The 27,998-nt window shown below is 39.8% G+C and overlaps 3 protein-coding genes across 10 annotated transcripts; all 3 read right to left on the bottom strand.

The window, feature by feature from the left end:
• Positions 1-26: 26 nt before the first annotated feature.
• Positions 27-6,624, bottom strand: nr2c1 (nuclear receptor subfamily 2, group C, member 1). Of its 4 annotated transcripts, none has more exons than XM_026310873.2 (14): positions 6,513-6,624; positions 4,865-4,999; positions 4,491-4,724; positions 4,257-4,335; positions 3,976-4,155; positions 3,722-3,872; positions 3,168-3,264; positions 2,697-2,878; positions 2,152-2,305; positions 1,925-2,046; positions 1,628-1,770; positions 1,249-1,386; positions 1,031-1,136; positions 27-873 (listed from the first exon to the last, which is right to left on the bottom strand). In XM_026310873.2, the coding sequence occupies exons 2-14, from the start codon at positions 4,934-4,936 to the stop codon at positions 702-704; spliced, it is 1,830 nt and encodes a 609-aa protein (XP_026166658.1). In that variant the 5' UTR covers positions 4,937-4,999; positions 6,513-6,624; the 3' UTR covers positions 27-701. The 4 variants fall into 4 exon arrangements, with proteins under 4 accessions (XP_026166658.1, XP_026166660.1, XP_026166661.1 ...); XM_026310875.2 differs by having other exon boundaries at positions 2,697-2,875; XM_026310876.2 differs by having other exon boundaries at positions 4,491-4,706.
• Positions 6,625-7,422: 798 nt separating this feature from the next.
• LOC113132616 (FYVE, RhoGEF and PH domain-containing protein 6-like) lies at positions 7,423-20,276 on the bottom strand. Its single transcript, XM_026310871.2, has 21 exons — positions 19,903-20,276; positions 16,849-18,853; positions 15,012-15,156; positions 14,686-14,753; positions 14,398-14,428; positions 12,291-12,442; positions 11,955-12,111; positions 11,683-11,770; positions 11,190-11,240; positions 11,032-11,090; positions 10,873-10,944; positions 10,385-10,453; positions 10,100-10,183; positions 9,926-10,005; positions 9,722-9,824; positions 9,436-9,582; positions 8,911-9,013; positions 8,652-8,746; positions 8,442-8,570; positions 8,198-8,337; positions 7,423-8,109 (listed from the first exon to the last, which is right to left on the bottom strand). Exons 1-21 carry the CDS (start codon positions 19,985-19,987, stop codon positions 8,073-8,075), a joined length of 3,900 nt encoding a protein of 1,299 aa, XP_026166656.1. The 5' UTR covers positions 19,988-20,276; the 3' UTR covers positions 7,423-8,072.
• A 535-nt stretch (positions 20,277-20,811) lies between these two features.
• LOC113133176 (uncharacterized protein C3orf20-like) lies at positions 20,812-27,726 on the bottom strand. Of its 5 annotated transcripts, none has more exons than XM_026311793.1 (17): positions 27,391-27,726; positions 27,225-27,316; positions 26,652-27,145; positions 26,311-26,367; positions 26,094-26,231; positions 25,420-25,902; positions 25,112-25,241; positions 24,838-24,960; positions 24,646-24,735; positions 24,100-24,271; positions 23,523-23,808; positions 23,235-23,315; positions 22,751-23,102; positions 22,225-22,341; positions 21,442-21,584; positions 21,196-21,301; positions 20,812-20,972 (listed from the first exon to the last, which is right to left on the bottom strand). In XM_026311793.1, the coding sequence occupies exons 6-17, from the start codon at positions 25,551-25,553 to the stop codon at positions 20,868-20,870; spliced, it is 1,839 nt and encodes a 612-aa protein (XP_026167578.1). In that variant the 5' UTR covers positions 25,554-25,902; positions 26,094-26,231; positions 26,311-26,367; positions 26,652-27,145; positions 27,225-27,316; positions 27,391-27,726; the 3' UTR covers positions 20,812-20,867. The 5 variants fall into 5 exon arrangements, with proteins under 5 accessions (XP_026167578.1, XP_026167577.1, XP_026167579.1 ...); XM_026311792.1 differs by having other exon boundaries at positions 26,132-26,231; XM_026311794.1 differs by having other exon boundaries at positions 26,132-26,231; positions 26,311-26,324.
• Between the last annotated feature and the right edge of the window lie 272 nt (positions 27,727-27,998).

The raw sequence follows: 27,998 nt of genomic DNA, 5'->3' as shown, positions 1-27,998 counted from the left end.
GAAAAATGAAAGCACAACGAGGTTAATATGGGAACGAGATTGTAAGATGCTTTTATTTTGAAATGACTTGACCATCATTTTCCATCCACATTTATTTGTCCAAAAGATGGAACAAATTACCAAGTGCTGTCTGTTATAGCCTTCTTGGTGCTTTCTATATACAAATCTATATACACATTTACTTCAGATCTATATGATGTCAAACATTTGATAAGTGATGCTGCCTGATCCTTTGGACAGGCACACAAATAAGAAATAAAGGTTCTAACCTTTACTGATAACAGGACATATATCAATTCACATTATAACAAGTTATTTCCCTCATAATTATTAGAAAATAAAAAAATGCCATGTTCCATGTAGGAAAGCAGTGAAAAACAAACCATCCTGATTCCTTCAGATAACAAACAAAATCTTCAGAAAAGGAAAAGTTTGGAGGCAATGAAGCATAAAATACTATTTACAATAAAAAGCACAATCTACTATACAGGTTTCAAAGACTCATTCCTGAATGGGGAGATATTAACAGGTTTGCCTACCACTGAAGTTGACTTGTGCTCTACTGAAGAGTCAGGAGCAGAAGCAATGCAAGAGTGAATGCTATGTCATAAATACATTATGTTGTGACCACTCTGTAACCAGTCCACAGAGTCCGGTAATTGGTTGCCTGTTGAATTTTCACAGTCCAATGGCACAGTGTGTCAGACTCCAGAGACTGTCTGGCTATTATAATCAGTAGACTCCATTTTGAGGATGTAAGGGATGATGCTGTCAATATGAACGTTGCCAATAAGCCCAGCGAAAAACAGCTCCTCAGTCACAGCTGCACTTATCAACCTGAGGGCAGGAAGGCGAACCAACAGCTTGGATAACCTGGGAGCAATGAGAAGTAAAGACATACACAAAAAACATGTAGGAAGGTATCATCCCATATCTTTCCTGCTAAGAACAAATTATTTCTATATTAATACATCACTGCTTTTTCAGCAGTGAGCTGGTGTTATGCTGTACAGAGGTAAACATCACTAACCGATAGGAATCTTCTGGGTAGGTCTTGGTTACATAGTCCTGCAGCTCCATGTAGGCTTTCTCCTGAAACCTCTCGATCTGCTGGGCATTATCTATGCCTGGGTGATCTGGTACAAAAGAATACACACACAGCCAAATATGAGTCTATGCACTAACAGTTTTGTTGTGCTTTAACACAAAAAAGATTTTGAAAGTGCGGTTTTCATTTTGTAAACACACCAGGACTAAAGAGAACAATGGCTTTGAGGTAAGCATATTCATAAGGGTCTGGGGACAGTTTGGACATGCTGTTACAGAACTCTTGCATCCTCCAGATGTGCTCCATTACTAGTTTTACTCGCTCTGGAGACAGCTTCTCTTTAGGAGACAAAACACACACACACACACACACACACAAAAAAACATGTTTAGAATAGACAGGTGTAAAGGAACAAGCAAGTAAATAAGTATAGTTTTTAGAAATTTCAAGTTGTCTGTATATTAGAATATGCTTTAGGTCTGCATGGCTTAATTGCATTCTCTAATGAAAAACATATTTGGGCTTCTGAAACTGTATTCTGTTTAACTTTACATGCAGGCTACATAGAAGCCCTCATACCTTCCTGTAAGCTGGTCTGCAGATGGTTGATAATGGCACTTAAGATAGTACCAACATTCATAATGTTGGAACACTGTGCCAGACCGAGGGCAAACAGTTCATTCCAGCAAGCTTTCATCAAGTTAATGTCATTGTCTTGGCCACTGTAAAATAAAATGAGATTAATATAAACTTACTATAGAGAAGCCTCACTTAGAACTGACATATAATAACTAAAATCACTATAACAAATTATTATTAGTATTATTATTAATATTTATTTATAAAATAATGAAAAACCTGGTGACGCAAGCTTACCCAAGGCTTTGAAAGGCAGGTATGGAGCGTGCCCAGTGCATAGAGAGAAAAAGAAGGCGGGAAGCTGACTCACAGATGTAGTTGACATTGAGGTACTCTGGCACAGGCAAAGGCATCATAAGCTATAGGAACAAATTATAAAGCACATGACTTAGGTGTTAATCAGAAACTCTTTAATTCAGTATAAATAGGGAGCAGTTTTTGGTATCAGTTGGCTGTGGATTTACCTTGAAAGGGATATGGTTGTCGGAAAGTAGACTTCCCTCCAACTCCACTACAGGACCCGACTGGTCCCCTGACATTAGCTGCATTGTGGCTTCCAAGGAGTCTCCTGCTGAACCGTCACCAGGGTGCAGGACTTTGGCCAGGGTGTCAAAGGCTCTAATGATACACATAATATGAAAGCAAAATGCTGAAATTAAAAATGCATATATTTTTATTATCTAAATATATCTATATCTAATGTATTGGAGCCCATAGAAAAACAGGAAACACTGGATAACATTCAGAGCTCTGCAGTGTACACCTGGCATAGTCAGAGATGGAATATTTTTGATTAACTATAAACTAATTTAATTAGGCCCTTATAAATGGAGTCAGAAACCACATGGCCCAACAGGAAATTGGATTAAAGTGTTGTGACAAACAGAAAAAACAGTCCCTGGGTTCTGTATTTCTTGTGTAGCCCTCCAGTAGATGTAGCAGCAACTTGATCAGAAACAACTACTGGTCAGTACCAAAGTTTCTTGATTATGTATGACATCTCTCTCACCGAGTGATATCACTTTGGTCATCTCCTTGAATGTCTGTCATCGAGCTGTCGCCGTTGCTAAGCGTTTCAACTCCTATCAGATCATTGCCGCTGTCACTTGCCTCCCTGGTCTTGTTGAGGTGGGCAAGAGATGTGACTACATTTGCCAGAGTGCCAAGGTCACCTTGAGATGGGTCCTCCTGCTGGGAACAGTAATTATCAAAGTCAAAAATACAAAGTGTGTATTTCTTTGCACTGCCCTGCTGCAGGTTACAAAAATGTTATTAAAGATTGTGATTATTATTTATTTAACTGTTCTATAATGCACCATGCACCATTAGAGAACCATGCACTGTTAGAGAACAAGTAATTACTATTTTGTTAGCTTGAAGTGCCCAATCTCATATAGTTAAAACCGAAATATTCTCCATGACTTTTATATTTAAGGGCAAAAAAACAATTGGGACTTCAATTAAATATACTATACATTACCTTGTCAGGGGATGCAGGGATCAGGATAGTATTTTCCAGCTTAGAGAAGGGTTGTTGGATGTTGAGCAACATACTTGACTCAAGCAAACTTGTAGACCTGCAATTGAAGAGTTGACATTTCACACATATCACATAGTATCATGCAATATGAAACAATTCACTACTATAAATATTTCTAGATATAATGTTTATAAATCTTGTTTCATGTAACAAACATTTTACTGAAATGCTTGTCAGTTTATTCCTTTTACATTTCAATAAAATGTTACTCAATTCAATCTAATGCCCTGCAAAAAATAACCCATCTTGTGTAAGCTTATAATAGACAAGACAACCTCTCAGACAGGTGCTGATTAAACACTTTGGGAATTCTGCATAAAACTAGAGAACACAACACATAGCATCACAGTATCTTCTGATATCATGCATCTCAGTTATTAGATGTATAACAAATATATAAATTATAACAAGGTTATTTATTGCATTGTAAACCTGTATAGGAATATCTAATAAATTGGTAAATTAGTATATCAGCTTTTGTTAAGTGGCTGTACCTGGCAGTTTCCTTGTCAGATACAAACGTTGGTGTGGCAGCCAGAGGACTGCAGAGATTCTTCCGAATGTAAATCTTCTCAGTTGAGGCTGCACAATTGACAGATTTCTCTCTGGTGGTCATTTCAACAGGCTTCCTCTCACACTGCACAGCTAAAAGACAAAATAAAGATATTAGTCATTATTTATTCCACTCTGAAATCTATGTATGTATACATGTTATAAATATATTGGATAGGATATTACAGTCTCTTACAATCTTGTTTCATGCCCAGAGCTATACAGCGCTGCAATCGACAATACTGGCAACGGTTTCGGTGGAGCTTGTTGATGGCACACTCTCCAGAGCCCCTACACGTATATACTAGGTTCTTCCTAATGCTGCGTTTGAAGAAGCCCTTACAGCCCTCACAGCTGACAGCTCCATAATGACGCCCTGTGAAAGAAAAAAGACAAAAAAGTGTTGTGCTGGTGAACACTTGCTCATGTATTACTGAAACATAATAACATTAAAAGTGAATTAAACTTAATTCCTACCTGAGGCTTTATCCCCACAGACAACGCAGTACTCCACAACTGGCTTCACAATAGACTGGTCTGAGCTTTCAGTCACAAACTGAAAAACAACCCAAGACAATAGAACAGTTTAATACAGCAAACAAAGCAATAATTGTAGACTGACACAACATGTTCATGCTGGAGTCACAGGACCTTTCAGTAAGTTGTTACGGAAACTAGCTGGAATAAGTCACTAATATCTTTGGGCAATACCTGAATCTGCTGCCCAGCCAGTTCAGGGGAGGCAAACAGCAGCTGGTTAACCCCAGAGCCATCTGGAGCCGTGAGGATGACCTTGTTCGGTGATCCCTCCTGGTTGGCCAGAATCACCTTCCCACCAGGGGAATAGTCAGCATTTGCTAGAATAAACTGCTGCTTTCCAGGGGATGATGATTCAAGTGCTGTGACGATCTGGATCTTCTGGCCAGTCTGCTGATCAGTAACAATCTATTAGAAATTAAAAAAAATAACCAAGACATGAGAGAGAGCTTACTCTATATGCAATTTGTGCATATATATTTAATGTTTACTCAGATACAATTTAAAATGAATAGCAAACTCTAATGGTGAGCTGAAAGTCACAGTACCTGGATTCTATGTCCTAAAGCCATGTTGTTGTCTGCTGACACAAGCTGAATCCTTTGAGTCTGTCCATCCATTCTGATACTGCACACACCTTCTTCCACTGCTCTTCACATCAGTGCCCCATCAGGGATGCACACCTGTAGAGAGAGCACATATTGTACTTTATGTTTTATAAAAGAAAACCTTGAGTTAAGTCGGAGAATACCTCCAAGAATATGGCTGTCTTCATTCTAACATTTTTTTATACCATCATCAAATCCCACAAAAGTCATCATGTCAATACTTTCCAATTTCAAATTATTACTAGCACTCAAATCTCAGGTTTTTCCCAACAAAATCTTCCAATGACCACTTACAAATATAAGATTTAATTTTATAAAGGCCTATAATAATTAATTAGGCACATAATTATGTAATAACATTTTCTTTTTTTTCAGATTAGTACTCATTAGGTACACCACTAAATATTTACAGTAGCCAATAGGTCTATGTGGGACAGAGACAAAAACTACAAAGCTCATGGCTCAATTATATTTTTAAAACTCTAGTGGAAGACAGTAGTGGAAGTCAGTAGAAGTAGTGCTAGTGGTAGGTTTTTTGATGTTTTCATGGGGGTTTGTTAACAAGGACTTCATCTTTTAATCAATATTTGAGTTCTGTGGTGAATTAAGACAATAACATTTCAGAGAACTTTTACCACACAGCTTTCTAGGTAACCCTTGTCGGGTATTTCTAAACGACCTCAAACACTAACCAATTCAAAACAAACCCGGCATCATCAGTACTGAACTAACAAGCAAAATACAAAAACAAACAAACATGAACATCATTACTAAGGACTAACTAATGTGAGTTAGTGGCCTATGCTAACCAACCTAGCCAGTGTTAGCTCGAAACTGCACTATTGATGGCCTTGTTATAAAAAGAGCTTAAACACAGTAAACTAACAATAAGCGAGTGGCAACGCTGCTGCGGTGAGACAAACAAGCTCTTGGCAGCCAGCGATTTAAAATCGATACGGAAGATAAAGGTATTTCTTTTCCTGTGGGTGAAAGGTCAACATTGAAGGGTTAAAGCATGCTAGGGTTCAAGGCCCATGACGCCGAATAGCAGAATCAACGCCAGGACTTCGGGTTTGACAACTGGGCAAAATCCGCATAGATTCGTGCGCTGGACTTCCACAAAAACGACAGTTTAGCCACCTGTCTGTAGATTTAACACCTGGACACGCTGTGGCCACATTCACACTTTAATCATTAGTGAGGTTACTTAAGTTTGCTGCGGTTAGTTAGCAACGCTAGCACAGCAGCTAACAGAAGCTAACAGTAACACACGGCTAAGTAGCATGTCCGTTAACTACATTTTTGTTGCTAACAGCTTCCCGTACACGCGCGACTTTAGCTAGAGGACCAGATGTGCAGTCGCATACACCTAAAAAACATGATTACATACTTGCGAAATGTAAGTTTCTCGCGCCGGGCTCCGGAGGAGAATGCTAACGAGCTAGTCGGGTTAGCTGTTTGCTAGCTGGGAGCTAATGGCAGCTTCCTTGCTGTAGACCTACTGAACACTCCCTCCCTTCCTGCGTTAGCGGCCACTCGAGCCTGCCTAATGAGTCTCTCTCATGTAGACATCAGTCAGTGTCCTTACCTGTCACTGAGATGTTAGATCAGATTATGTATTATGTTCAATAAATTAATATTTTAACTGTTGCTGCAGTTGGTGGGAGGGTCATAGTTCGTGACCTTTTTTCATAAATAAGATATGCGCATGCGTAGTTGGTGGCCACAGTTCGTAAAGCCAACCATGGTCTGAGAGTCAAACTGTAAAAATGTGATTATTCTCGGGTTTCTTTCCAGTTTGTGGTCATTGGCGTGATCGTGTTTCAGTGGCAAGCCCAGGAGACCACGCAGCTAATAGTCTAAACCTGAGCAATTTTAATTAACCACTTGAACGAAACCTCAAAAATTCTACATTAGGTCCAATGGTTGTGACAAAGCCTGATAGTCATATGGCACATCCACTATGCTGATGTGCTCATGTAGAAGTAGTGTCACAATAATTTTCTTAGGACTGTTATAAAACATATTTTAAACTGACAAAAGAGCAGGCCACATAACTCCACATTAAGATGCATTTTGTAAAGGGCTTAGTTACTGTAAGTTACTGGTTTTATTGTTAATGATTAAATAACGTCTTACAGACCTCAAGTAACATTTTTCTTTAATGAAAAAGGTTTTATCAGCAATATGAATTAAGATGACCTTGAAGTAAAATTGACAATATAGCAAATTGTGCCACATCAACGCACTTCTCTTCAGTGGCTACTCATGGCTCGAGTTATAAATGTACTTGTTTTCTGTAATAGTCATCACAATTTTACACTGAAAAGCATGTGATTTAAAGCTAGTCATTACTATCCAATCAGGTTACAGTGACATGAGTATGTAAGTAGTTATTTCCTCTTTTGCAGACTATTACAACATTCATTTTTGTACACTTGACAAGAAAAAAAGATAATTACAATAAAATGATCCAAGCAGTATGAATGAGATTCATGGACATTTAAAAACATTTAATTTACAGTCATCTGTATTTACAGAGAATATGTATGTATATAATAAATGTACAGCCATTTGAGTGATTGAAGTGCAAGATATATGCTATGTGGAAACAGTGAATATTTCCCGATACACATTAAGACTACGTTAATAAAAACACCACATGTGTGTAATGTGTTCTACAGCCACATTCATAAATTGACTATAAGTGTGAAACAAGTCATTATTCCTATAACTAAAAAAACATATACATGATTTTGACCTCTGAAAATTACCTAGTAAATGTGAAAAAAAAATTATGGCAGTATTCATTAATAATCTCTGGACTTTTTTAACCAAACCTGTGCAATGGATGTCATACAGGTTACTAGACAAAGTGATGTGACAAAATCTATGTGTAAGTCTAAAATAACTACAAGTTCATGTCAACATACAAAGATAATATGGGAAATTGCTACCTCCACAGGAGTGCTCTAAAACAATGTAAAATGTAACTTCAGTAAATCTGATAAAAACAAAATAATTGGGTTCATTTCAAGCCAGCTAATGATGGTGTCTCTAGATGTTTTTTGCAGATTTCAGAGAGCACTGAGGTAAACTTTTTCAGGCAAAGGCAAAAATGTTGAACAATTTCACACACCAACAGGTATTAAAGCACTGTTGCTTCTTTGAATGAGTTAGTCCATCTGTTTAAAAAGAAAAAAAAAAAACAAAGATAACTATTAGTATTAATATTGCTGTCATGATATTCAATAATCCCTCTTAATACTGTACCTCTGGGCTGTTTGATCGTCATCAGCTTTAAAAATGTAGTAAAGTGTATTTTTGTGGTAGAGCTTAAACTGTAATTTCTGAGATGAATCTGCTTTCAACACAAATCCTAGAAGGGGTTGACTCTCCAATGCTGCAACATCCTGCATGACAAACCAATCAAGACAGGTGTCAGATGGACATGAATTCATATCAGCCTATTAACTATCATGGCACTGGGCTTTCAATGAGACATAGGGGACCTTACCTCACTTGCAGCGTATGTGTACAAGACCTTGTCCTTAATCACAAACCACAGCCTCTTCCAGTGCTTCTTACTGCCCTTTGACCTTTGCATATAGCCACTCATGGAGGAGGTGTCTGTATTCGCTGACACCTGAAACAGGTAAAATCCAACTGATCTAAATCTGGACTTTGTAAACAGCAGTGAAACCTGATCAAGACAAGCATCACTCACCTCTTTGAGGGCCGCAGGGATCTTCTTGTACTTCCTGTTGAAAGGAAAGGCAGTTCTGTTTCCAGAAGAAACAGCTGTTGATAGTGCTATTTCATCTGATGAACGGAAAAAGGCAACATGCAGGTGTGACACACAGAAGATGCAGAAAAGAGAAGGTATTTTATTCTAATCCACAGTAATGTTTAGCCTGACAGAGTAAAAATATAAGGTTAACAGTGCATTGTCACATTGTAAACTATTAGAAAAAAGCTGCTCTTACTTTTCTGCTGCAGAACAGAGAAACACTGGTCACATACTCGTGCCAACTGCATCTTTAGGTATTCAAGACAGTATTTGTTGGAGGAACAGGCCTGACACACCACCTGATGGGATGATAAAGCATAAAATATACGCTTTTTTTTTTTTTTTCAAAACTGAAATTGTAATATGTCACACTTGGAAAGGAATACTTTTTGGGAGGAAAACTGTCATTCACTGTCTTGCCAAATGTTAGATGAGAAGATTGGTACCACTACATGCCTTTATGGTAAATATTAGACTATCACCAGCACGGGTTATTGAAAACACAACAATTTGCCAATTTATGATGGATTATGTGCCAAACTATTTCTGTGCCAGAACCAGTAACTTCCTGGAGTGCTACTGTGATTTCACTCCAAAATTCATGTGATACTATCTTGTTCCCTCAGTGATCATTTTGTCACCTGATTTTAATTTAATTTTAGACTTAGTTTACACTTCTATCAGAAGCAAGAGACTATTTCTTACAAATCTGTCATCTCACCTTTCCACATGCACGGCAGTGGTGTCGCCTCCATGTTAGTGTGAACTCACAGGTACAGATCATACACATGGTTGTCCGTGGGTCAGGAATCCATATAGGGGCTTTGGATCCTAAAGGAGCACCATCATCATCTGCTCTTACTCCTACCTGGACATACATAAAAAAAAACACAGGACTTACCATTCAGAACTCCTACATACATAAAAGATTGCACTTTTTAGTTTGATCACCATAACATAGGCTCACTCTTTGCGAACAGGAAAAGTATATGGTGAGGTGACTGTACCGCTTCTGGAGGCTTGCCAGATATAAAGCTGATTTTCTTCTTGGTGTAGTCCCTGATCGCTGTGGAAATGGCCTCGAGCCATTCATCTCGCTCTGTGTCTGAACTGCAGGAAGAGAAAATAAAGTGAGACTATACACCTGCACAGCAGTCACAGACCCTTGCACTATAAGGAAAAACACAGGAATTTTTTTTTCTGATGATTACCTGGCATAGAGAATGAAGGAGCGCTCCACACTCTCAATGTTCAGCTCGTTCTGGTAGGCCTCTTGACTTGGTTTGCTAACCTGTAATTATTTTCAGCAATGATGGAAGGTATACTTGATCTTGCAATATGTATGCATGTAAAAAGATGAAATGTGCAAGGAAATAAGTTGTCACCTTCATCCCAGCCAGAGACAGCATGTTGTTGAGCTTGTACTGGCCTGACTGAACAGGAGTGGCATAGAGTAATACGTCGTTAAACTGAAGGAGATATCAAAAAGAAATATTTTTACACTATCTTTTCTGTCCATTTTGCTTTTTTCCAATGGGCTATCTATAGGTACTAGGGAAAATGAGTTAAAGTTATTTTTGGTTTCAAAACACATTTTGAAGGTGAGAAAGTGTTAAACACTGATAAAGTTACAAAAACACAATATAAGAAAAGGAAGATGTGTACTATACCAGGAAGAACATTCTGGGCTGCATGACTTTCCTGGACAACTTCATCAGGACACCTTCTTTCAAGAATATCTGGAGCACAAAAATGGCATGACATGTAGTTTTGCTTTTTAAGCATTTCTTTAGTGAGAAACATGGCTATTTTCTGACTCAAAAAACTTTAACATTGGTACTAAAATATAGCACTATATTATAAGTCCTAAAGGCAACGAACCATTTGGTTGATAATAATTAACATCTAACTGTACTTTAGTTCTGCTAATATGATTTTCTCCACATCCTAATTATTATATTATGAGACTTCACTATGGTAGCAGTTTTGTGGATTCAAAATTTGCATATACTTGTATGATAATATCTATAGTTGGAACCAGCTTGACTGAGTTTATTTTGAACTTTATAAACTGGTCCTTGAAGTAAGGCTGTCTAATGATCGTACATTTACAAGCGCAATTTACAAAAACAAAAAACAGCAAAGCAACATGCTTTACCCGCCCAGGTTGGACGATTTCATGATGGCCATTCAGACTGCACTGCACCTGTATCAACTTCTGAAAGTTATCCTGAAATTTTAAAAAAAAAGTGCACATGAAGAACCTGTGTGGACCATTTCATCAACATGTTAAAATAATGTAATGATGGGCTCTCACCCCTTGTTTCATTATGTCATTGGCATGATTGGCCACCTCTTTCACGAGAGCCAGAGCAGCTGAATGGAAGAATGGGTATGAATGAAAGATGTACATTACATACATAAATTTCCAAGTGTGTTTACAGTGCACAGATGTAAAAAGGGTTCTTGGTTTACCTTGTGTGTCCTTGTAATCAACAGAGTCCTCAGACAGGTTTTTCAGATAGTCTAGAAAAAAAAAAATCACAAGCATTTCAAAGTCAGGGTCAAAAGTGGAAGCAAACAAGTGAAAAGTGCTTTGTACACCAGGTTACAAGTGTCCATTGTTGTGTTGTAAATTCCTGAAACATAATCTGAAATTAAAATCCTGGATAAAAAGGTCTGCAGGTTCTTACATAATACAATTATACAAGAGTGACGTGAGGAACGTTTTTCACATTTTGGCACTGACAGACCGACCATGATCCATTCGACTCATAAAACACTAAGCCCACTTAGGTCAAAGCTTGTGTTATGTCACCAAATCTGATTTGGACTGCACTTCAAAAATCTTATTATACGAGAATTGAAGAAGCAAGTATTTTTGTTTTTCTGGACACTAGAGGGCAGCATGATGCCTACAATGCGAAGTCAGAGAGTGGTCAAAGGCACCATTTAGAAGAAACTGTACCTGTAAGCAACAGCTGATACTGTGGAATCCTCTGAACAGGCTTCAGTAGGTAATGCTTCAAAGCCAAATTAGCACAGCGGGGACTGGCCTTGGACAAAAAAAATGATACGCTTTAAAAATGATGCCATTTTTAGGAAGAAACAATCATGGACATACTCACACACACACACACACACACACACACACACACACACACACAAACAATGAAGTCTCATTAACCTGAAAGACACACCCATTGAGACTGATGAAACAGGTTGAACAAGCTGTGTTACCTCAAATTCCCGTACAACAGCGCCAAATGCTGGGTTCCTCTTACTCTGCTCATCCAGTAGAGCCACATTCTTGTCAAACTCACGGATGTATGTGGAATACATCTTCAGATAAGGTCCTTTCTTCAGGAAAATGTCTGCTAGCTGTGCATTCTCATCCCTGTACACAGAACGAAGTAGGCTGAAATAAACTAGACACTGAAACACCTTTTTTTAGTTGGAGGGGGGGGTTTCCATATACCTTTGCCCATTATGTGTAGGTGTGTGTGTATAGTGTTTTTGTCAGTAAGGCAATCAATACACAGAAATTTAAATATGCTTCTTATGATTTTGTTTTACCATTTGGCCACCCTGTGCCTCAGCTCTCTGAGCAGGTCTTGGTTGAGATGGTAAAGCTGTGGGAGGTAGTACAAGATCTGGTTGAGAAGATGCTCCTCAATCACAGGCTTCCCATTCTGACGAGATGCTCTTGACACCACTTCACGGAAGTCCTATAGATCAAAGTCTCACAGTCAAATACAGGAACTCAGGAATAATGGGGAAAACTTAGCAATGCTTCAAAAATACAAAAAACATCCAGACTTGCATTAAACATCCTCAAATTTCCAGCACATAGAGGATGATGAGCACAAAAGCACCTAAGAGCTATTTCTGTTCCTCTTTTTAATGACATTGACATTTGTAGGTGGTTTATGGCAACAATTTAAAAAAAAAAAAAAAAAAAAACATTTACACAGTGAGCACCCAGTAAAGCCTTCCTGTGGTTAACACAGAATAATAATTTTATTTAAATAGCCTCCTAATTCAGCAGCTGACAGTGAAGAAGTTGGCTCACATGGGCAAGTATTAGTAAATTTACAGATCTGTCACAAGATAAGAAATTATTACTGTGTAGATATTTTTTTAGTAATGTTATATTACTGTTTAGAGTGAAGTGGGAATAATCAACTTGTATATTCAGTTTGCTTAATTTTCACTGAAAGATTACATATCTATTCTCCAATACATTGAGTGTATTCTTTGGACTCTAATGTTTCGACTTTAAAAGCTTGTCAATTAGATCAACAAATACATTTCCATGAAGTTAAAAGTCAAAGCTGTTACTATCTTTCTGTCAGTGGGAAGTTGACATTTTGGAGACAATAGGTTTTCAGTAACAGTGACACCACTAAACAAAAAAAAAAAAAAAAAAAAAAAAAAAGGTTCAAGTCAGCACTTTAATAACAAAATAACAACACACAGCAAAACATTATTCATCAGCTAGGTGAGAGGAGGAAAGGTGGCTGGCTGCATGATAGAGACGGAAGATGAACAAATACTAAGTCACCTCCATATTCTCGGCATGACTGCTGCTCATTACTGGACTCCATTCCTCTACAGTCCACAGAGACCCAAGCTCTTCCTGTCTGTTCTCCGCAGTGAGCAGTCATTACTTATGACTCAGTCTGACTACCTTCTTATTTTGTAACCCTGTGTCTCTGCAAATTTCAGTTCACATGACAATACCCGATGGCATGACTATTTTTTATCCATTGTACTATATATGTATAACCACATCCTGTTTGTTGCTTACATAATACAGCTTGTGTCTGTTCCTCTTTGTGTGTGTCCTGTGTTTGATATATAATATGATGTTACACTTAAGTTGCCAGTTTATTAGGCACACTGAGCTAAAGCTAATGAAGTCTAACTTTCATCACTTTAGACGTGTTGATTCAATTATATGATTATTTTGGAGGCTGCAGTTTGTTAGTGCTGTGGAAGTGCAGCGTGTTATACAGAAAGGTGCTTCTGTTATTTTGCCTCACTGATAAATGGGCCAGACAAAGTAACAGAAACACTTATCAGTTTTAATGCAGTGCAATCCAATACAGCACAAACTACAGCCCAGTCACAGGGTCATGTAATCTCTCTAAAACAGCTTCGACAAATATTAAACATTATCAGATTAAAAAGAGAGTTGATTTATCATGTGTCCCAAACATTTCGAGGGAAACATTGTGGTCTCGACTACTAAACAGGCAGACTTGAACAACCGCGCCTCCCTCCATCAAAACTGTTTCAGCTGGCCAGCTTCAATAGTCTCTCAGTCTTCATCTCAATAATTTGAAGAGAGCAGTGCGATACGTGTCGGATCAGGATCACGCAAGTTGAACAAGTACACCAAAGAAAGCAGATACTCAAATCATTTTGGTGCTTTGGGTCTGTTACAGATTGAATTTCTTAAAACACCACAAGAAAACAAAGGATGTCTGTTACTGTCAGATTGCTGTACTGCTGTACTGAAAGGCAGAAAAAAAAAACATGAGGAAAGTAAAATGTGTGGGTGAGACTGGGGAGAGTTGGGTACAAAATGACAGCAGCCTCTGTTCTTATCACAGTTAACATGGGACTTTCTTTTGTGTGAAGAAACTAATATTAAAGGGTGACGTGTGGAGATACATACAACATGAAGCAGCTTCAGGACATCGACAAACCTAGAAAAACAGAGAATAATGAAGTTATTACAGGCAGATTATGATGTTTGACATGAGAAGTTAAATAAATGAAAACAGATGAGTAAAGAAGCAAAGCGTCACATCCTTCCAAGAAAACAAGACATATTTTCTCTCTTAAATGTCCAGGCAGAAAACCTGGGCAAAGCTGGGATGGATACTACCAGTATTAGGTGAGAATTGTAGTGAACCTGTAGTTCAGACTGAAGTTAGGTTAAGTTTAAAATTAAGACTCTTACACTTTCTCAGAGGTCATGATTTCTGTGGCGATGTGGTGAATTTTGCTCTTCTTTTGTCCATTTCTTGTCTAAGAAAGGTGAGGAAACACACGGACAAAATCATCAGACGCTTCAATCAATCCAGCAACTTTTACTTACTGTACTTAATAAACTGACAACATTGGATATATAAGGGGGAATTTTCTGTTTAGTAGAGCACATAAATGTTCCACTGTGATCTTTCAAATGTTAAAAGAACAAACATTGTGAGACGATTCCAGGAAACAGGTCTGAGCAGACCAGGGGGACCAAAGTCATAAAACCTAAACAGATACTTCTCTCCTCACCGCACTTTCCTCTGGATGCTCAGGGTCTCCTTTGCTTGAGATGGAGCTGCCATCATCCTCGTCCTCTTCATCTGAGGTATTGGCTACGATGTCATCATCCAAGGGGCTGACACCCAGGGGTGCCACCTCCTCATTTACAGAACTCCTGTTAAACAATAATATGTTCAGGTCAGGGATGAAAAGAGATAGATGCTGTGCTGCGAACACACAGCTGCAGGACATACTGTCATGCCTTTAGTCATTCACATGGCACATGATTGAAATAAAAAGCATAAGAAAGACAAAATGTTATTTGTAGAATTGGGGAAGTAAAAACACCTTTATCTGCATATCATCTGTAGGAGTACTGGTATGCCAAAGCAGCAGTATTTGAACATTTCCTGCTCTGAACAAGTGGGAGTCAGAAAAAAAGAGCACACAGGAAAGGGAGCACTAGACACAGTCAGAAAACACATTTAATCAGAGCCATCAACGCTGTCACACATCACTAGCCCTGGTCCAGCTGCATATCTCAGGACATAGCAGCTGTTTGGTTAAATGCTGCCAAGCTGAACAGAAGTAAACAGACCTATAAACACTAATCATTTCACACTTTGGTAACATTGCAGTTAAAAAAAAAAAACACCACATGTGAAGATCTTAAAGGGAAACTACGCTGAAGACAAACTACATAACTAAAATGCCAGAGTTTCCCCAAGGGAGCACAACATGTGCAACAACGCCCTGAAGAAAACTGCTAAAACTAAGCAGTAATCTCAATAAGCCAGAGCCAGAGTCCTACATACTATGGCATGTTTACTAGAACGATTGTAGTTTGTGAGCTGCACAACATATTTTAAACATCTGATTGCTGCACAGTTGGAACTAAAGCTGTGAGAGGCAGAGAATCTAATTCTGGCCGGTCATTCATAACATGTGTTTTCAGCATAAAAGAATAATTACAAACATCATTCCCAAGTAACATAAGCATAATAAAAGCTCATTTGAGATAATTAAGAACCAATTCAGATGCCACAACAAATCTTTTTTAATGCTCAATTAACCCGACAACATTTCTCATCTTGCACGCAGATGTTTAATTTTTTTTTTAATTCATGGTTTGAGCACTTAAAACTTACATTAAGAAAATTCAGTAGCACTGTCCTGTGCCAGAAGCAGTGTTGTTGCCACTCTGCTCAGTTCACAGACCTCACTGTCAGCTGTTTTGTTAGAGGCGGTCTCTTGGATAAAGGGTAGGTTTGATTAAAACTACTGAGGAGGTTCCAGTGTCTTATGTAGAATAAGAGGAACATGGTTTCTGGAAAGACACTGCTTTCTAAAAATACAATATAGAATAATAACAGAATTCTGTTACCTACATCGCACCTCCCGATAAAAACAAACACTGCTGCTGCAGACAAACACATTGCCTTTTAGGGCAAAGGTTGTCTAGTAAATACTCTGAAAATAACTTATTGTATGAAGTGTATTTAAAGAATTTTATGCGTCATATAATTTAGTAGGTCAACCTACAAGCCATCATCACCCGAAAAGCCTGGTTAGCATGCACGCCACCACAGTTGCCAAACTCCCCTGGCAGGAAGTTGGAGCACAAAACACAACGTGACACACTTCTTGATGATCTTTTAAAATAATTGATATGCACTCTGTCATTATGTATGGTATGCATGGTAACATATTTTACAGATGAGAAGCCTGTTTACTGAGAATCCTCACATGTTTTCCTGTGCTCTTTTCAATCAAGGGCAATCACTTAATATAGGACACACTCATAGCTTATGTGTGATATACAAAGAGAAACAGGAGAGCTGCAGAAGTGACAGACATCATAATCTACCTGTCATAAGCTGTTGGTAGCTGGAACTGCTGATGCCCAGTGTGTTTCCCAGAAGATATATAGGGTTCCTGCTCCTCATAAATACCCTCATTATACATTTCACTGCGCCAGGACTGAGAAAATGAGGCCCGAGGAGATGACCCTGCCTTTCCCACCTCCACATTCATGTAGTCTGGTATCTCCTCATAGTGACAGATGGTTTCATAGTGAACAGACTGTTCTATTCCAAACTCATCTCCATCCACATTTTGCTCTACTCCAACCAGTGGGCAGGATAATTTACGTTCTCTAACATCCACAGGGATGTGCTGACCTTCATCTTGGTTCATGTCCACACTTTGCTCATTATTATTTGCAGAGATGTCTGGGCTCTGGCCTCCTTTAACCATCAGCTTCTTAACAGAAAGTTTCAAGCCCAGCAGTTTCCGGAAAGAGTTGCTCCTCTCTGCCTCCGAGTGAATGAGGTCAGCATCAGAGAAGGACTTGGCTCTCTGTTTGCCTCGGCTTGATCGAGAAGGCCTGGTGATCCCATCTGTTAAGAGGGTTCTGTTTGTTTTCTCATCTAGAGGCAAAGACTCCCTGGTTACAGTATCTGTCCTTTTCTCATTATCTCTTAATTTGAGCTCTTCTTTCTCCTCAGAGAATTCCTTCTTCTGCATCCATGCCATTGGACCGCAATGTCTCTGGGGCTTCTTTGGTGCTGCTTTGACAACCCTATTTTCCTCTGCTGCCCCGGTGATGCTGGGAGGTTGGCTGAGCTCCGGCTGAGTGAGCAAACCGTTGGAAAGAGCACAATATGTGAGGTTGCTGTAAAGTGGCTCCTGATGATCTCTTCCTCCCTTCTCCACCTCTCTGGCCTTCTTGTCAACTGATACCTCCATCTCATAGATACTGTTGTCCCAACCCAGATCTTCCTCTTCCACATCATTTACAAATGTTTTAGGAGCAGATGTTGGCATTTTCTCAGGTGCAGACAGAAAAGGCTTTTTCTGGGGCGGAGGGGCTCGTGTAGCACAGGCTTTTCTTGCAGACAGAAAAATTGGCTGCTTGTTTTCACTAACAGGTACACTGACAGACAGGGATGAGCTACCCTTCCCCTCTGATGATACTTTCACCTTTACAGCATTCATTTCCTTCCCTTCCTGGCTTACAATCCCTTCCTTCTTCTCCTCCTCCACCTTTTCCTGATGGGCCAGGACAGCGATCCTGGGTTTCCGTGGTACAGGGACGGGCTTCCTAGGGGCTTCTGGGACAGGCTTGGGTTCAGAGACACAAGAGAGTAGCTCTGTGCCAAGAGCATCTTCCTCGGGTACAGGCCCAGGTGCACTCGGAGGTATTACATTACCATTTGCCTCATCACTCCATGTTCTGTGAGGATGAGATGGTCTAAAGTTCATCACAGGGCTGGAGTCACTGATATCTGTGTTCAGATTTTTGTCAACAGCCAGCTGTTTATGTAGAGATTTATGGTTAGTGAGGTGGGTACTGGTGGATGCAAGCCGCAGAGAAACATTTTGTGAAGGATTAGCATTAGTCAACTGGCTCTTAGCATTGTCTGTTCTCTCACCACAGTAATCCACAGTACCTTCAGATGTATCGTCAGTTTTACTCTTCCTCAGTGTTCTCCCCATTTTGTCTACGTTTGCTGATGCATTCCTGATGCACTTGCAGTTTTCCCGGCTACACAAGCAAACAGGAATAATGTAATCCCAATCCAACTTTCTGTTTTCTTGCTTTATTCCATTTTTGGAGTTAAGTAGTCCTACGGTCTGAGGGTTTTCTTTTACAGACATTTGCTGCAGGCTGTTTGAAGCCAGGGGTTTAGATTCCGCTGCAGTGGTGAGTTTGGAGAGACAGGGTTTTGGGGCCGGTACAGGTTTTACCCTCCTTGGTGTGCTCGGAGATGGGAGCATTAGCCCATTTCTTCTGGGAGTTGCAGGAGACAGCCCTGGCATCTGGGGCTGAGCCATCTTTGGTTTAGGGGCCACAGGTGGCTTTTGCATCCCTGAGGAAAGGAAAAACAAAACGTAAACCCTTGAGATCTTGTGTAAATTTGTCTCCTATGAATCATAGCCATATAAGAAAACAGCTTCAGATACGAAACATCATAAAAAAAAAGATCATGGCTTTAATCTGACGCAGTGAAAAAGTATTTTCTAAGTGTCCAGATGGTATCTTGAATGCATTTTCATTATGACAGATGTTGTTCTAATGGGGTTTCACTTTTTAAATCCACTCTCCAGCATTGATCCTAACCTAGTGACAGCTTAGTGTAAAACTGCTATAAAGTATTGAACCACCACTCCGGGGGATTCTAATACCACACAGCAGCACAGTAATCCGGCTAATGGCCCATGTCAACAGGCAGAAGAAGAGGAGGAGCAGATGCGAGATGAAGAGTGGAGAAAGAGAAGTGGAGGAGGGGGCACAGGGACTGGAAGGGATTCATGCAAACATGTACATCTGGCTACAGTCTCGTGTGGTGTACTAATCTGTAACATACTGACGGGAAGATATGCTGTTTTTTTTTTGTCTCTTAGCAAATCACATAGTTCCTTTTTTGGCACACCACAGTTTGACAATGAACACAAAAGCAGTCAAATCAATTTTAAGTCAAAGACAAACTTTTGGTGTAACAAATATATATATATATATATATATATATATATATATACACATACATACATATATAGATAAATACATACATACATACATACATACATATAGAGTTAAATATATATGTATAGTTAAAAGGTACTTGCTTACTTGTAGAAAAACAAACAGATACACATATTAAATCAGCCTTAATTGTTCTGTGTCCGCGTTAAATCTGTTAATGCAAATATTTCTTTTGCTGTTTTAAGTTTAAATCCCTGAACAGAGACTGGGGCTGCAAACTACCTTCAGCCTTTAGCCCCTGACGGTATAGGCCTATACATTATCTGTTGCATCAGTGTTGATGAGGATCTGTAAGAAATAACTGCTTCTGGCACATTTGAAATATTCTCATTATTAATACATTTGGTCATGAAAAACTACTTGTCAGGTCCTTACCTGATTTCATCGTGGTTTCACTCACTTCGCCTTTGTTTTTATCAATTATTGCAAACGAGTCCAGCGAAAGCAGACCATCCTTCATGTCCGGACACACTGTAAGCCAAACTCAAACCAACTTATCTGTCAAACAATCCGCATTTTGTTCGAGTGACACATTAGATCCTGTTGCACACACTTCGCTATCACCGGAGTCGCACTGGCAGCCTGCCTGATGTATACAAACCAGCTTCGTTTTGGTTTACAGCCCACTAGGGGTCCCCAGAAGCCACAAACTGCCAGAACCAATCAGAACTAAAGTTTGGTAATCGTAAAGTATAATTAGTCAAGCAAAGTCTGGATGTTTTGATAGTAATTGGGTCAAGTGCTGTGTCCTCTCAATGAGATCAACGTTTCTACCAAAGCGCATTAAGCCTGTGATTCAACATTTCATAGAAATGTTCCATAGTGGCCCACGCACATACATCATAAGTACTGCTAATATCAGCAGCACTGGAGTGACTAAGAAACCAGGAGCCATAATTGAGGAAGTAAAAATAAAAAAGAGAAAGAAAAAAGAAGACATCATCTGTGGGTGATGGTTTCATCATAGAGTTACTGTCAGCTGGTTGATCAATCAGAAAGGCAACATCTGCAAGGCTGTGATAATATAAAAAAAAACTTAAATCTGTTCTGTTCAACTTTACTTCAACATGTAATAATAAATACACATATTTACCATCATTATGTATACACACAATACTCAGACAATACTAAAATATCTGCAGTCACTGATGATCTTTTGCCCTAATGCACAGAAGAGTTGCCAGGATGCTCTTTATTGTCTAAAGCTGAAAGACATTGTGCATCTGTGTTACAGATTAAACTAATCAGTGGTGCAAACCTGCATAGTAAGCAAATTAGGTGTTTGATCGCATTGATCTATACTGGAAATATGAACCACACAGGTGAAACTTTAAAGAGATTTAATCCCATGGAACACCTTCAGTGTGTGACAACTGGAGTCTTTTTGTTTTTTGGTCTGATGAGAAAGTCCCCCTGTTGTTTTGAAGAAGCCTCAGCGATTCTTTCTGTTCTGACAGAAAAGATTAATCAGGAAATACAGTCAGATATCTTGAAACTATGTTAATGAATAACACAAGGAGGGTGATAATCAAAGCTTGTAAAGATTTTTAAAAAGATAACACAATATATAGGCCTACAATTGATTGAATTTACAGTTACAGTTTAATTCGCTTATTTATCAAGATCAATAAATTAGAAAAAACTTAAAATAATGATTGAGCCACATACCTTTCTCTGGCTTTCCACTGAAGCAGAGTGTATTATATCAGCTTCTTCTGTGTATGTGTTGCATCTTGTGAGTTGTTTACATCTGTCTGCAATATTCACTGTGTCACTGCAATTACATGACAGAAAACTATGAAGAGAATCATAGTGGTAAACACTTTTTAATTTATATTTTGCACCTTTGTAAAACCTTAGTATTTATTTATTTGATTGAAAACTGGATTCACATTGCGTATCTCACAGTAGTACCTGAATTTGTAGTCTGGTGGGAGGTCCAGACCTAATCTATAGTCTCTCCTTGTTCTGGAGATTTGCTTTTGAAGGTCCCTGGCTGAGAAGCTGTGGTCACTGCATATGTAGCCCACAAACAAAAGCTTCCCTCTGATGTACATCTGTGGGGTTAACAAGGAGAGTTAGAAATGAAATGTTAGTAAGAAAATGGGTTAGAAAATGGGCGAAAATAATGAACCTTGTAGTTGTTTTCCGTCTCATATTTAAGAAGCCATTGTCCATGCATATTTTATTTGGATTTCAGAAAAGTGGTTTGCAGCAACATGATGATGAGCACCATCTTTTCACAGCATGGTTATTTTATTTCATGGCAGAGAAAACAACACTGGGTATATGCAGCATCCTGTCAATTGTAAGTGCTACTCTAATTTCTGAGTAAAACCTCTGGGCCTTATTAATTTAAGTGTGAACATTATTTCATGTGATGATTCTAATGATTTCTTTTTGATTAATGGACAGAAGGAGGGATTTTTATCTTTCAGCAAAAATCAGTGGAGCAGCTGTCATGAATTTGGAGCTCCCTTTTGTAATTATGAAGCATCATCCCTTACTGCGTGTCAGCCTACAGTAGTTTTATAATAAATGTCTGGGTTTCTTACAGAAGGACATTGGCTTACTACAGTCCTCGCCCAGCCCATCCCCCCACTGCTATCAGCTCTCCTTTATATATGCACCACTGCTGCCACCCAGTGGCGACCATGAAAACATCCCCTAGGCAGAGCATGCAGGAGGTTTACTGACCAGGATCATTCCAGGAGCAGCATGGTGTCGCTGCTGCAGCAGTATATTCTGGACTCCACAGCCGGATTCCACTGTTGAGATCTCATACCTCACCATGCGAAATGCATCCATCTGGCACTGGATAAAAAAGTAACCTCTCATTGAGCTTCCATAAATGTATAAAATGCAATAGCCTGCTGACTATATTATGTCTTTCCCTGACCTTTTGTTGTGTACTCTATGTAATGCAGTGTTGTACTTGAAAAATATGCATTAAGAATATGTATATTATTGTCCTTGCTGATTATAATGATATTCTACTACAATGATGCATTAAACAAGTGATGTTTCACTGTGTTTCAGAGGCTTGGCTGGGTATCTATCTTGATAGATAGATAGATAGATAGATAGATAGATAGATAGATAGATAGATAGATAGATAGATAGATAGATAGATAGATAGATAGATAGATAGATAGATAGATAGATAGATAGATAGATAGATAGATGCTTATAATGTTTTTGTTATGTAAGAAAGCATTCACACCTGAGTGCAGGGCATGGTTCTGTGCTTGTTCCTCCTCCTGTAAAGATGCTCCAGTGTGCCATGGTCAGGCACTGCTTGATTGGGTTGGTGCAACAGAGTCACACACACCACCAGGATCTGTTGACTGTGTGGAGGTTGGCCCATCACTAAGGCATCATACTCCAGGTCTGTCACCACTGGCATCAGTGTAGCGCTGCAGCAGCATCGCCTCCGTCCCCCCTCCCTCAGCAGGGCAGATCTCAGCAGCACAGGACACACTGTGAGGGGGATGGAGGGGGTGAACAACAGTGGGGCTGGACAGCAGTTGGCAGTGGAAGGCGGTGACTCTGGACTTTTTGCAATAACCACTGACCTGACAGGATGGAGGGATGACAGTTAAGCTGTTGGTGTAAATAAATCTCTTCAAACTACAGTAAATGTTAAATATTAATTTAAATGAGTTGAATTGTAACTGTTGTGTGTGTCAGTGAAACAAGCGGCTTACTCCGGTTTGATGTTGCCATGAATTTGAAGGGGTCCTATCTGTGTGACACAGGGCTCTTCCTTTACTCGCTTGTAAGGTGTCCTGGCAACAATCAGGTTTAATAGGTGAATTGGCCCTTTATTAGTTCTTACATAATGCAGTATAGATCTGTGCAAAGTCTAGCAGTTCAAACTGATCAATAAACAATAAACTCTATTACAGAAATCAAAGACTTGGCTCCTGTAGAACTTTGTTAATGGGAAAATTCAGATTGTAGTGAAAGTAATAAGCAGTTAGTAGTAAAAGTACCAAGTAACAGTCCATTTCTGTGATGGTGCTGCGGCCTGACCCTGTGTACTTTTATGAAGTGTGGACCTTGGCAGCCTGATGGAGGAGTCAGGAGGTCTTTCTGCAGGTGCTGACGGTTGTCTCTGCAGCTCCTGTAGCTCATTGCTGCCATTCTCTGACTGGACTGTTTTAACATCTGCCCAATGTGGCTGGTTCAGAGAGGGCAGAGCAGCTGACTGTACCTCTCTCCTCACCCTGGTCCTCAGTGGGACATCTGGCTTCCGCTCCGTGTCAGGACACTTGATACCTGAAGGAGAGGAAGAGGTCACTTAGAAATGCAGACCAACGCTGAGTGACACAAGTGACCGTGAACAAGATCCTGATGGAAATATTGAATAATGTTGAGTTTGCAAGACAAGCTGATACTGTTATGTTCTGCTTCTTTAATCTACTTTAAACAACCTTACTGGGTCAGATTTTCTTATCATAATAATACATTATTAACTCATAACTGGTTACAGTTTGATCCCAGGTGGGACAAGTGAGCACACAATTACATATCTCAGAAAAGCTAGAAAGACTCTGAGCTGGTAAATACCAATGGCTGCACGATAATAATCCAGCCAGTCATCCAGGGTTTCTCGTACTCTCTGCTGAAGTCTCTTCAGCTCCCTGTCACCTGAACCTCCTCTTCTCCACCGTGCTGACAGCTCCTCTAGCCCCTCCACCGCTCTGACCATCTGGAGGACCTTCTGAGAGCACCCAGACACCTGCCATACAACATTACTCACATGGTAGATTATAGGATACACTGTACATGAACATAAGGTATCTGCGTAACTTTTAGAGGACAAAAAAGAAATCAAAGGCATTCAAAACATCTGCTAATTAAATGAATATGTGCTCAGTTGTTAGTGTCGCAATCTTTAATACTGGCATTGTGTTGAAGTTTGTTTCCCCATCAAACTCATGCTATTTTCTGCAATGCTTCGACCCAACTTTACCCTGACGCCGTGACACCTAACCAAAGCCCTTACCCTAAGTGTGGATAGCAACACTATATTTGAAGGCAAAGGAAACATAACAGAAAAAACAGACTTCAACATAAGAATGACATTAACACTCAAACATCAGATTGTCTTACAGGTGTTAGTGTCATGTTCCTCTTGCTCTTCCTCACCAGGAGTTCTAGAGCAGCATTAGAGGTAAACCTTCCATCACTCTTTAAATATGGCTGTTAATGCAGAGTAGATTCAGAGTAGATGTCAGTTAATCTTAAATTATCATAAATATATTTGATCAAGACAAACCTTTGTCTACTAGATAATAATCTCACCATTTCTGATTGGTTAATATCTGACAGGGCAGAAAGAGGAAGTTGAACACTTTCGTTGTTACACCTGAAGATGAGCATGGCAGAGGTGCCACTGAGCAGCCTCACAGAGATCAGAGCTGACAGCTGCAAGAGACAGGAGGACACATGCAGATTACTTAAAACAATATTGAAAAATAGAAAACGTCATACATTGTTCTAAAACAAACCAGTCCAGCCTCCATGATGAAATTTGAATCTCAAAACAGTATTTTCATCAGTAGGTCATTTGTTTTACCTGTATAATGATCTTCTCCCTCGGTGTACTGGTGGTCTGCCAGTGCCACTCCTTAGTTATGTTCCCCAAATGGTCACATATGAAACCACCATTCTGGTCCCACACTGCTGCAATGGCAGATCTGGAGGAACTGAAAAGTTTATATATAAGAACATATTTAATTTTTTGTAATTTTAGAAACTTTCAGTGCCATAGAGGACATGATACAACTTTTCACAAACCTAATAGTTGTAATAAGAAAAGTGTTTGTCCTATTTAAAACTGCCCCTTTGGTTTGCTCAGATATTACATATCAGCACTGCACTCACCTAGGAGGGTGTGAAACAGCCCCATGGCCAAATGCTGTGATAGTTGCCAGGATAGTGGGACACGTGCTGTCACTGAACACGTTGGTGTAGAAGCCTCCACAGGGCAGACCTGAGTGACTCTGGCATACTGCCATACAACCAGATGGGTAGCTGAGAGGGCAGGGTCATAGGTCAAAAAGTGACACATTTTCCTTATGTCTTACACCGCATTTTCTTCTTGGACAAGCACTATAATTAAAATAGTCATGAATAAACATGAGGGAAGAATACTATATGAATGAGGAGCCATCGTTGATCCTGTAGTGTAGTTTCTGCTGTGCTGGATCCTGCTGCTTCACTTCTGGTATCTGGGGAATCCCATTAACTAAAGTAGTAGGATTGGCCTTTCTCTGTGCTCTCCTGTCCTTCGGTTTTGCCTTTGCATCTCCATAGTGACGGAGAATGAGGGTCTTGCTCTGGGTCTGTCCAGCTGCTTGCAGTTTTCTATGTCAAGATCACATAAAATGAATTCTCAAAAGGTGAATTGCAGTTAAACTCTTTGAGTTGCATTGCAAAATGAAACATATATCCAGTGTTTGTTTTGACCAAAGTCATGGACTGACCAATCAACTGACATTGCCACCCCCAGAGAAATCAGAAATGAGATTTTGCAATGTAACTCCTCAATCACATACATTTGTTATAAATTCAGCAGTGTAGGTTAACAACGCACTCAGGAGTTCTTGCCACCTGCAGTCGCTTCACCACCCACTGACACAAATTGATCTGCTGAGGCTCATTGTAGGAGGGTGGCTGGGTCTGGATGATCCAACCTGGAGACAAATGAGCTCCGGGTGAGACAACAGTGGCACAGCAGCCATCATTAAGACATGCTGCAGCTCCATGTCATACCTGGATCATTACAGCTGTTGGATGAGATGGAGAAACTGGTCATTATGGAGTTATGAGCTGTTCAGGGAACAGAGAAGTGGTTTATTATTGGTGTTTAAAGAGTTGATAATACATTGGCTAGCAATAAATAAGCAAGTCATTACATTCTTACTCCCCATCTCTATAGCCTAATATGTGGCCAGTGCTCTGATAATAAACAAATCCTCCAAATAAATTAAAAGTATTTGATGTATGTACATATGTATGTATACATATGTATACAGTCATTCTCCACTACTGTTTTCCTGCTTGGTGAACGTTAGATTCCACACACTGAAAACACATTAATGTTTCTCTTTTACCTTTTGGGGGGTTTTGTTTGCGTTTTTTCACGCGTGGATTTGAGCTAGATTGTGGTTTTCTCTCAGAGAGACCCACGTTTCCAGCAACACATGAATTTCTCCTTCTCGTTTCCTTCTTGTCACTGGCAGACACCGGCCGGTTAGTTTCGTCCAACCTCAAGGAGCCTTTGGACTTTTCTTGGTTTTCAGTCTGGTCTGGACTTTTCCAAACCGCTCCAGCTGTCAGATCCTGCCAGGAATAGTTCAGAACATTTACAATCCCGTGAGGAACACAGCCCTTCTCAGTCCACCTGTGTTGGGACAGTAGCGCAGCCAGTTCATTTAGTAAGTGAGGGGCTGCTCGCTTGTACTCGTCCGTTGGATCGTGTTCCTTTATGTTGAGTGCGGCCCCGAGAGCGGACGATGTATCAGGTTTATTATCCTCACATGTTTCATTAGAGAGTCCGTCAGTGAGCTCATCTCTTTTACCTTCTTCTTCTTCATTCTCTGGATTACTATGAGACATGAGAAAGGGTGTTTGAGATCTGAAACAAAACAATAATTACATTTTTATCAGCAACAGGTGGATATAACCTTAGTGAGTCTTCCGGTTGTGTTTCTTCTTGTGACATAGCAAACAGCAAAATGTTGCTTCTTGTCCCTTTGATTTGGCTCCGTCCTGTTGGCTGGAGAGAGATAAATGGTTAATGTCCTGCGGTTTCCTTTAAATTACGCATAGCGCAGTGAATCATCAGTGCACCTGGTCAAAGAAATACAAAGGGCCAGTTCTGAATTCTCTCAGAGCCACGGAAGAAGTCATTCCTGCTGACAAACCACAGGTGGTGAACCTCACTTCAGAAGAAAAATGCAGTAGCCTATATATATGTCCAAGCAAGAAAATAACCCCCTTCTCTCAAAAAAAAGAAATCCAGTGAAGTGCTTTAAAATCCTCCTCTCACGGCTGTAAATGTACGTCTGTCCACTTTGTGCGGGGCTGGTTGCTTGGATACACCGTTCCTCGCCGGGGGTTCTAAATTCTCGCGTTACGCACCATTAATGAGCTATTCCACGGCATCAAGTTGAAGAGCTATCAGTGACAAAAACAATAAAGCATCCCTCGCAATAAAAGATAAGGTGTCTCTCGTTTGGCAGTGTGGGCACCAGCAAGAAAGTGACACAAAGTGTTGGGGGTGGTGGGGGGGTGGGGCTCTGTTACAGGTTACCTGCGCACGGCCAGGTAACCTGAAACTCAGCGGCTGCGTGTTGAGGGAAAGTGATTATTCTATGCCGCTTTCACAGACTATGATGGTCACATATATCACCTATAGTCAGAACAAGCAATCCTGCCTCCGCAGAATATATTGGGAT

The sequence above is a fragment of the Mastacembelus armatus genome, chromosome 6 (genome assembly GCF_900324485.2).
Source record: "Mastacembelus armatus chromosome 6, fMasArm1.2, whole genome shotgun sequence".
Lineage (NCBI taxonomy): Eukaryota > Metazoa > Chordata > Actinopteri > Synbranchiformes > Mastacembelidae > Mastacembelus > Mastacembelus armatus.
This window is presented reverse-complemented; position numbering and strand designations above follow the sequence as displayed.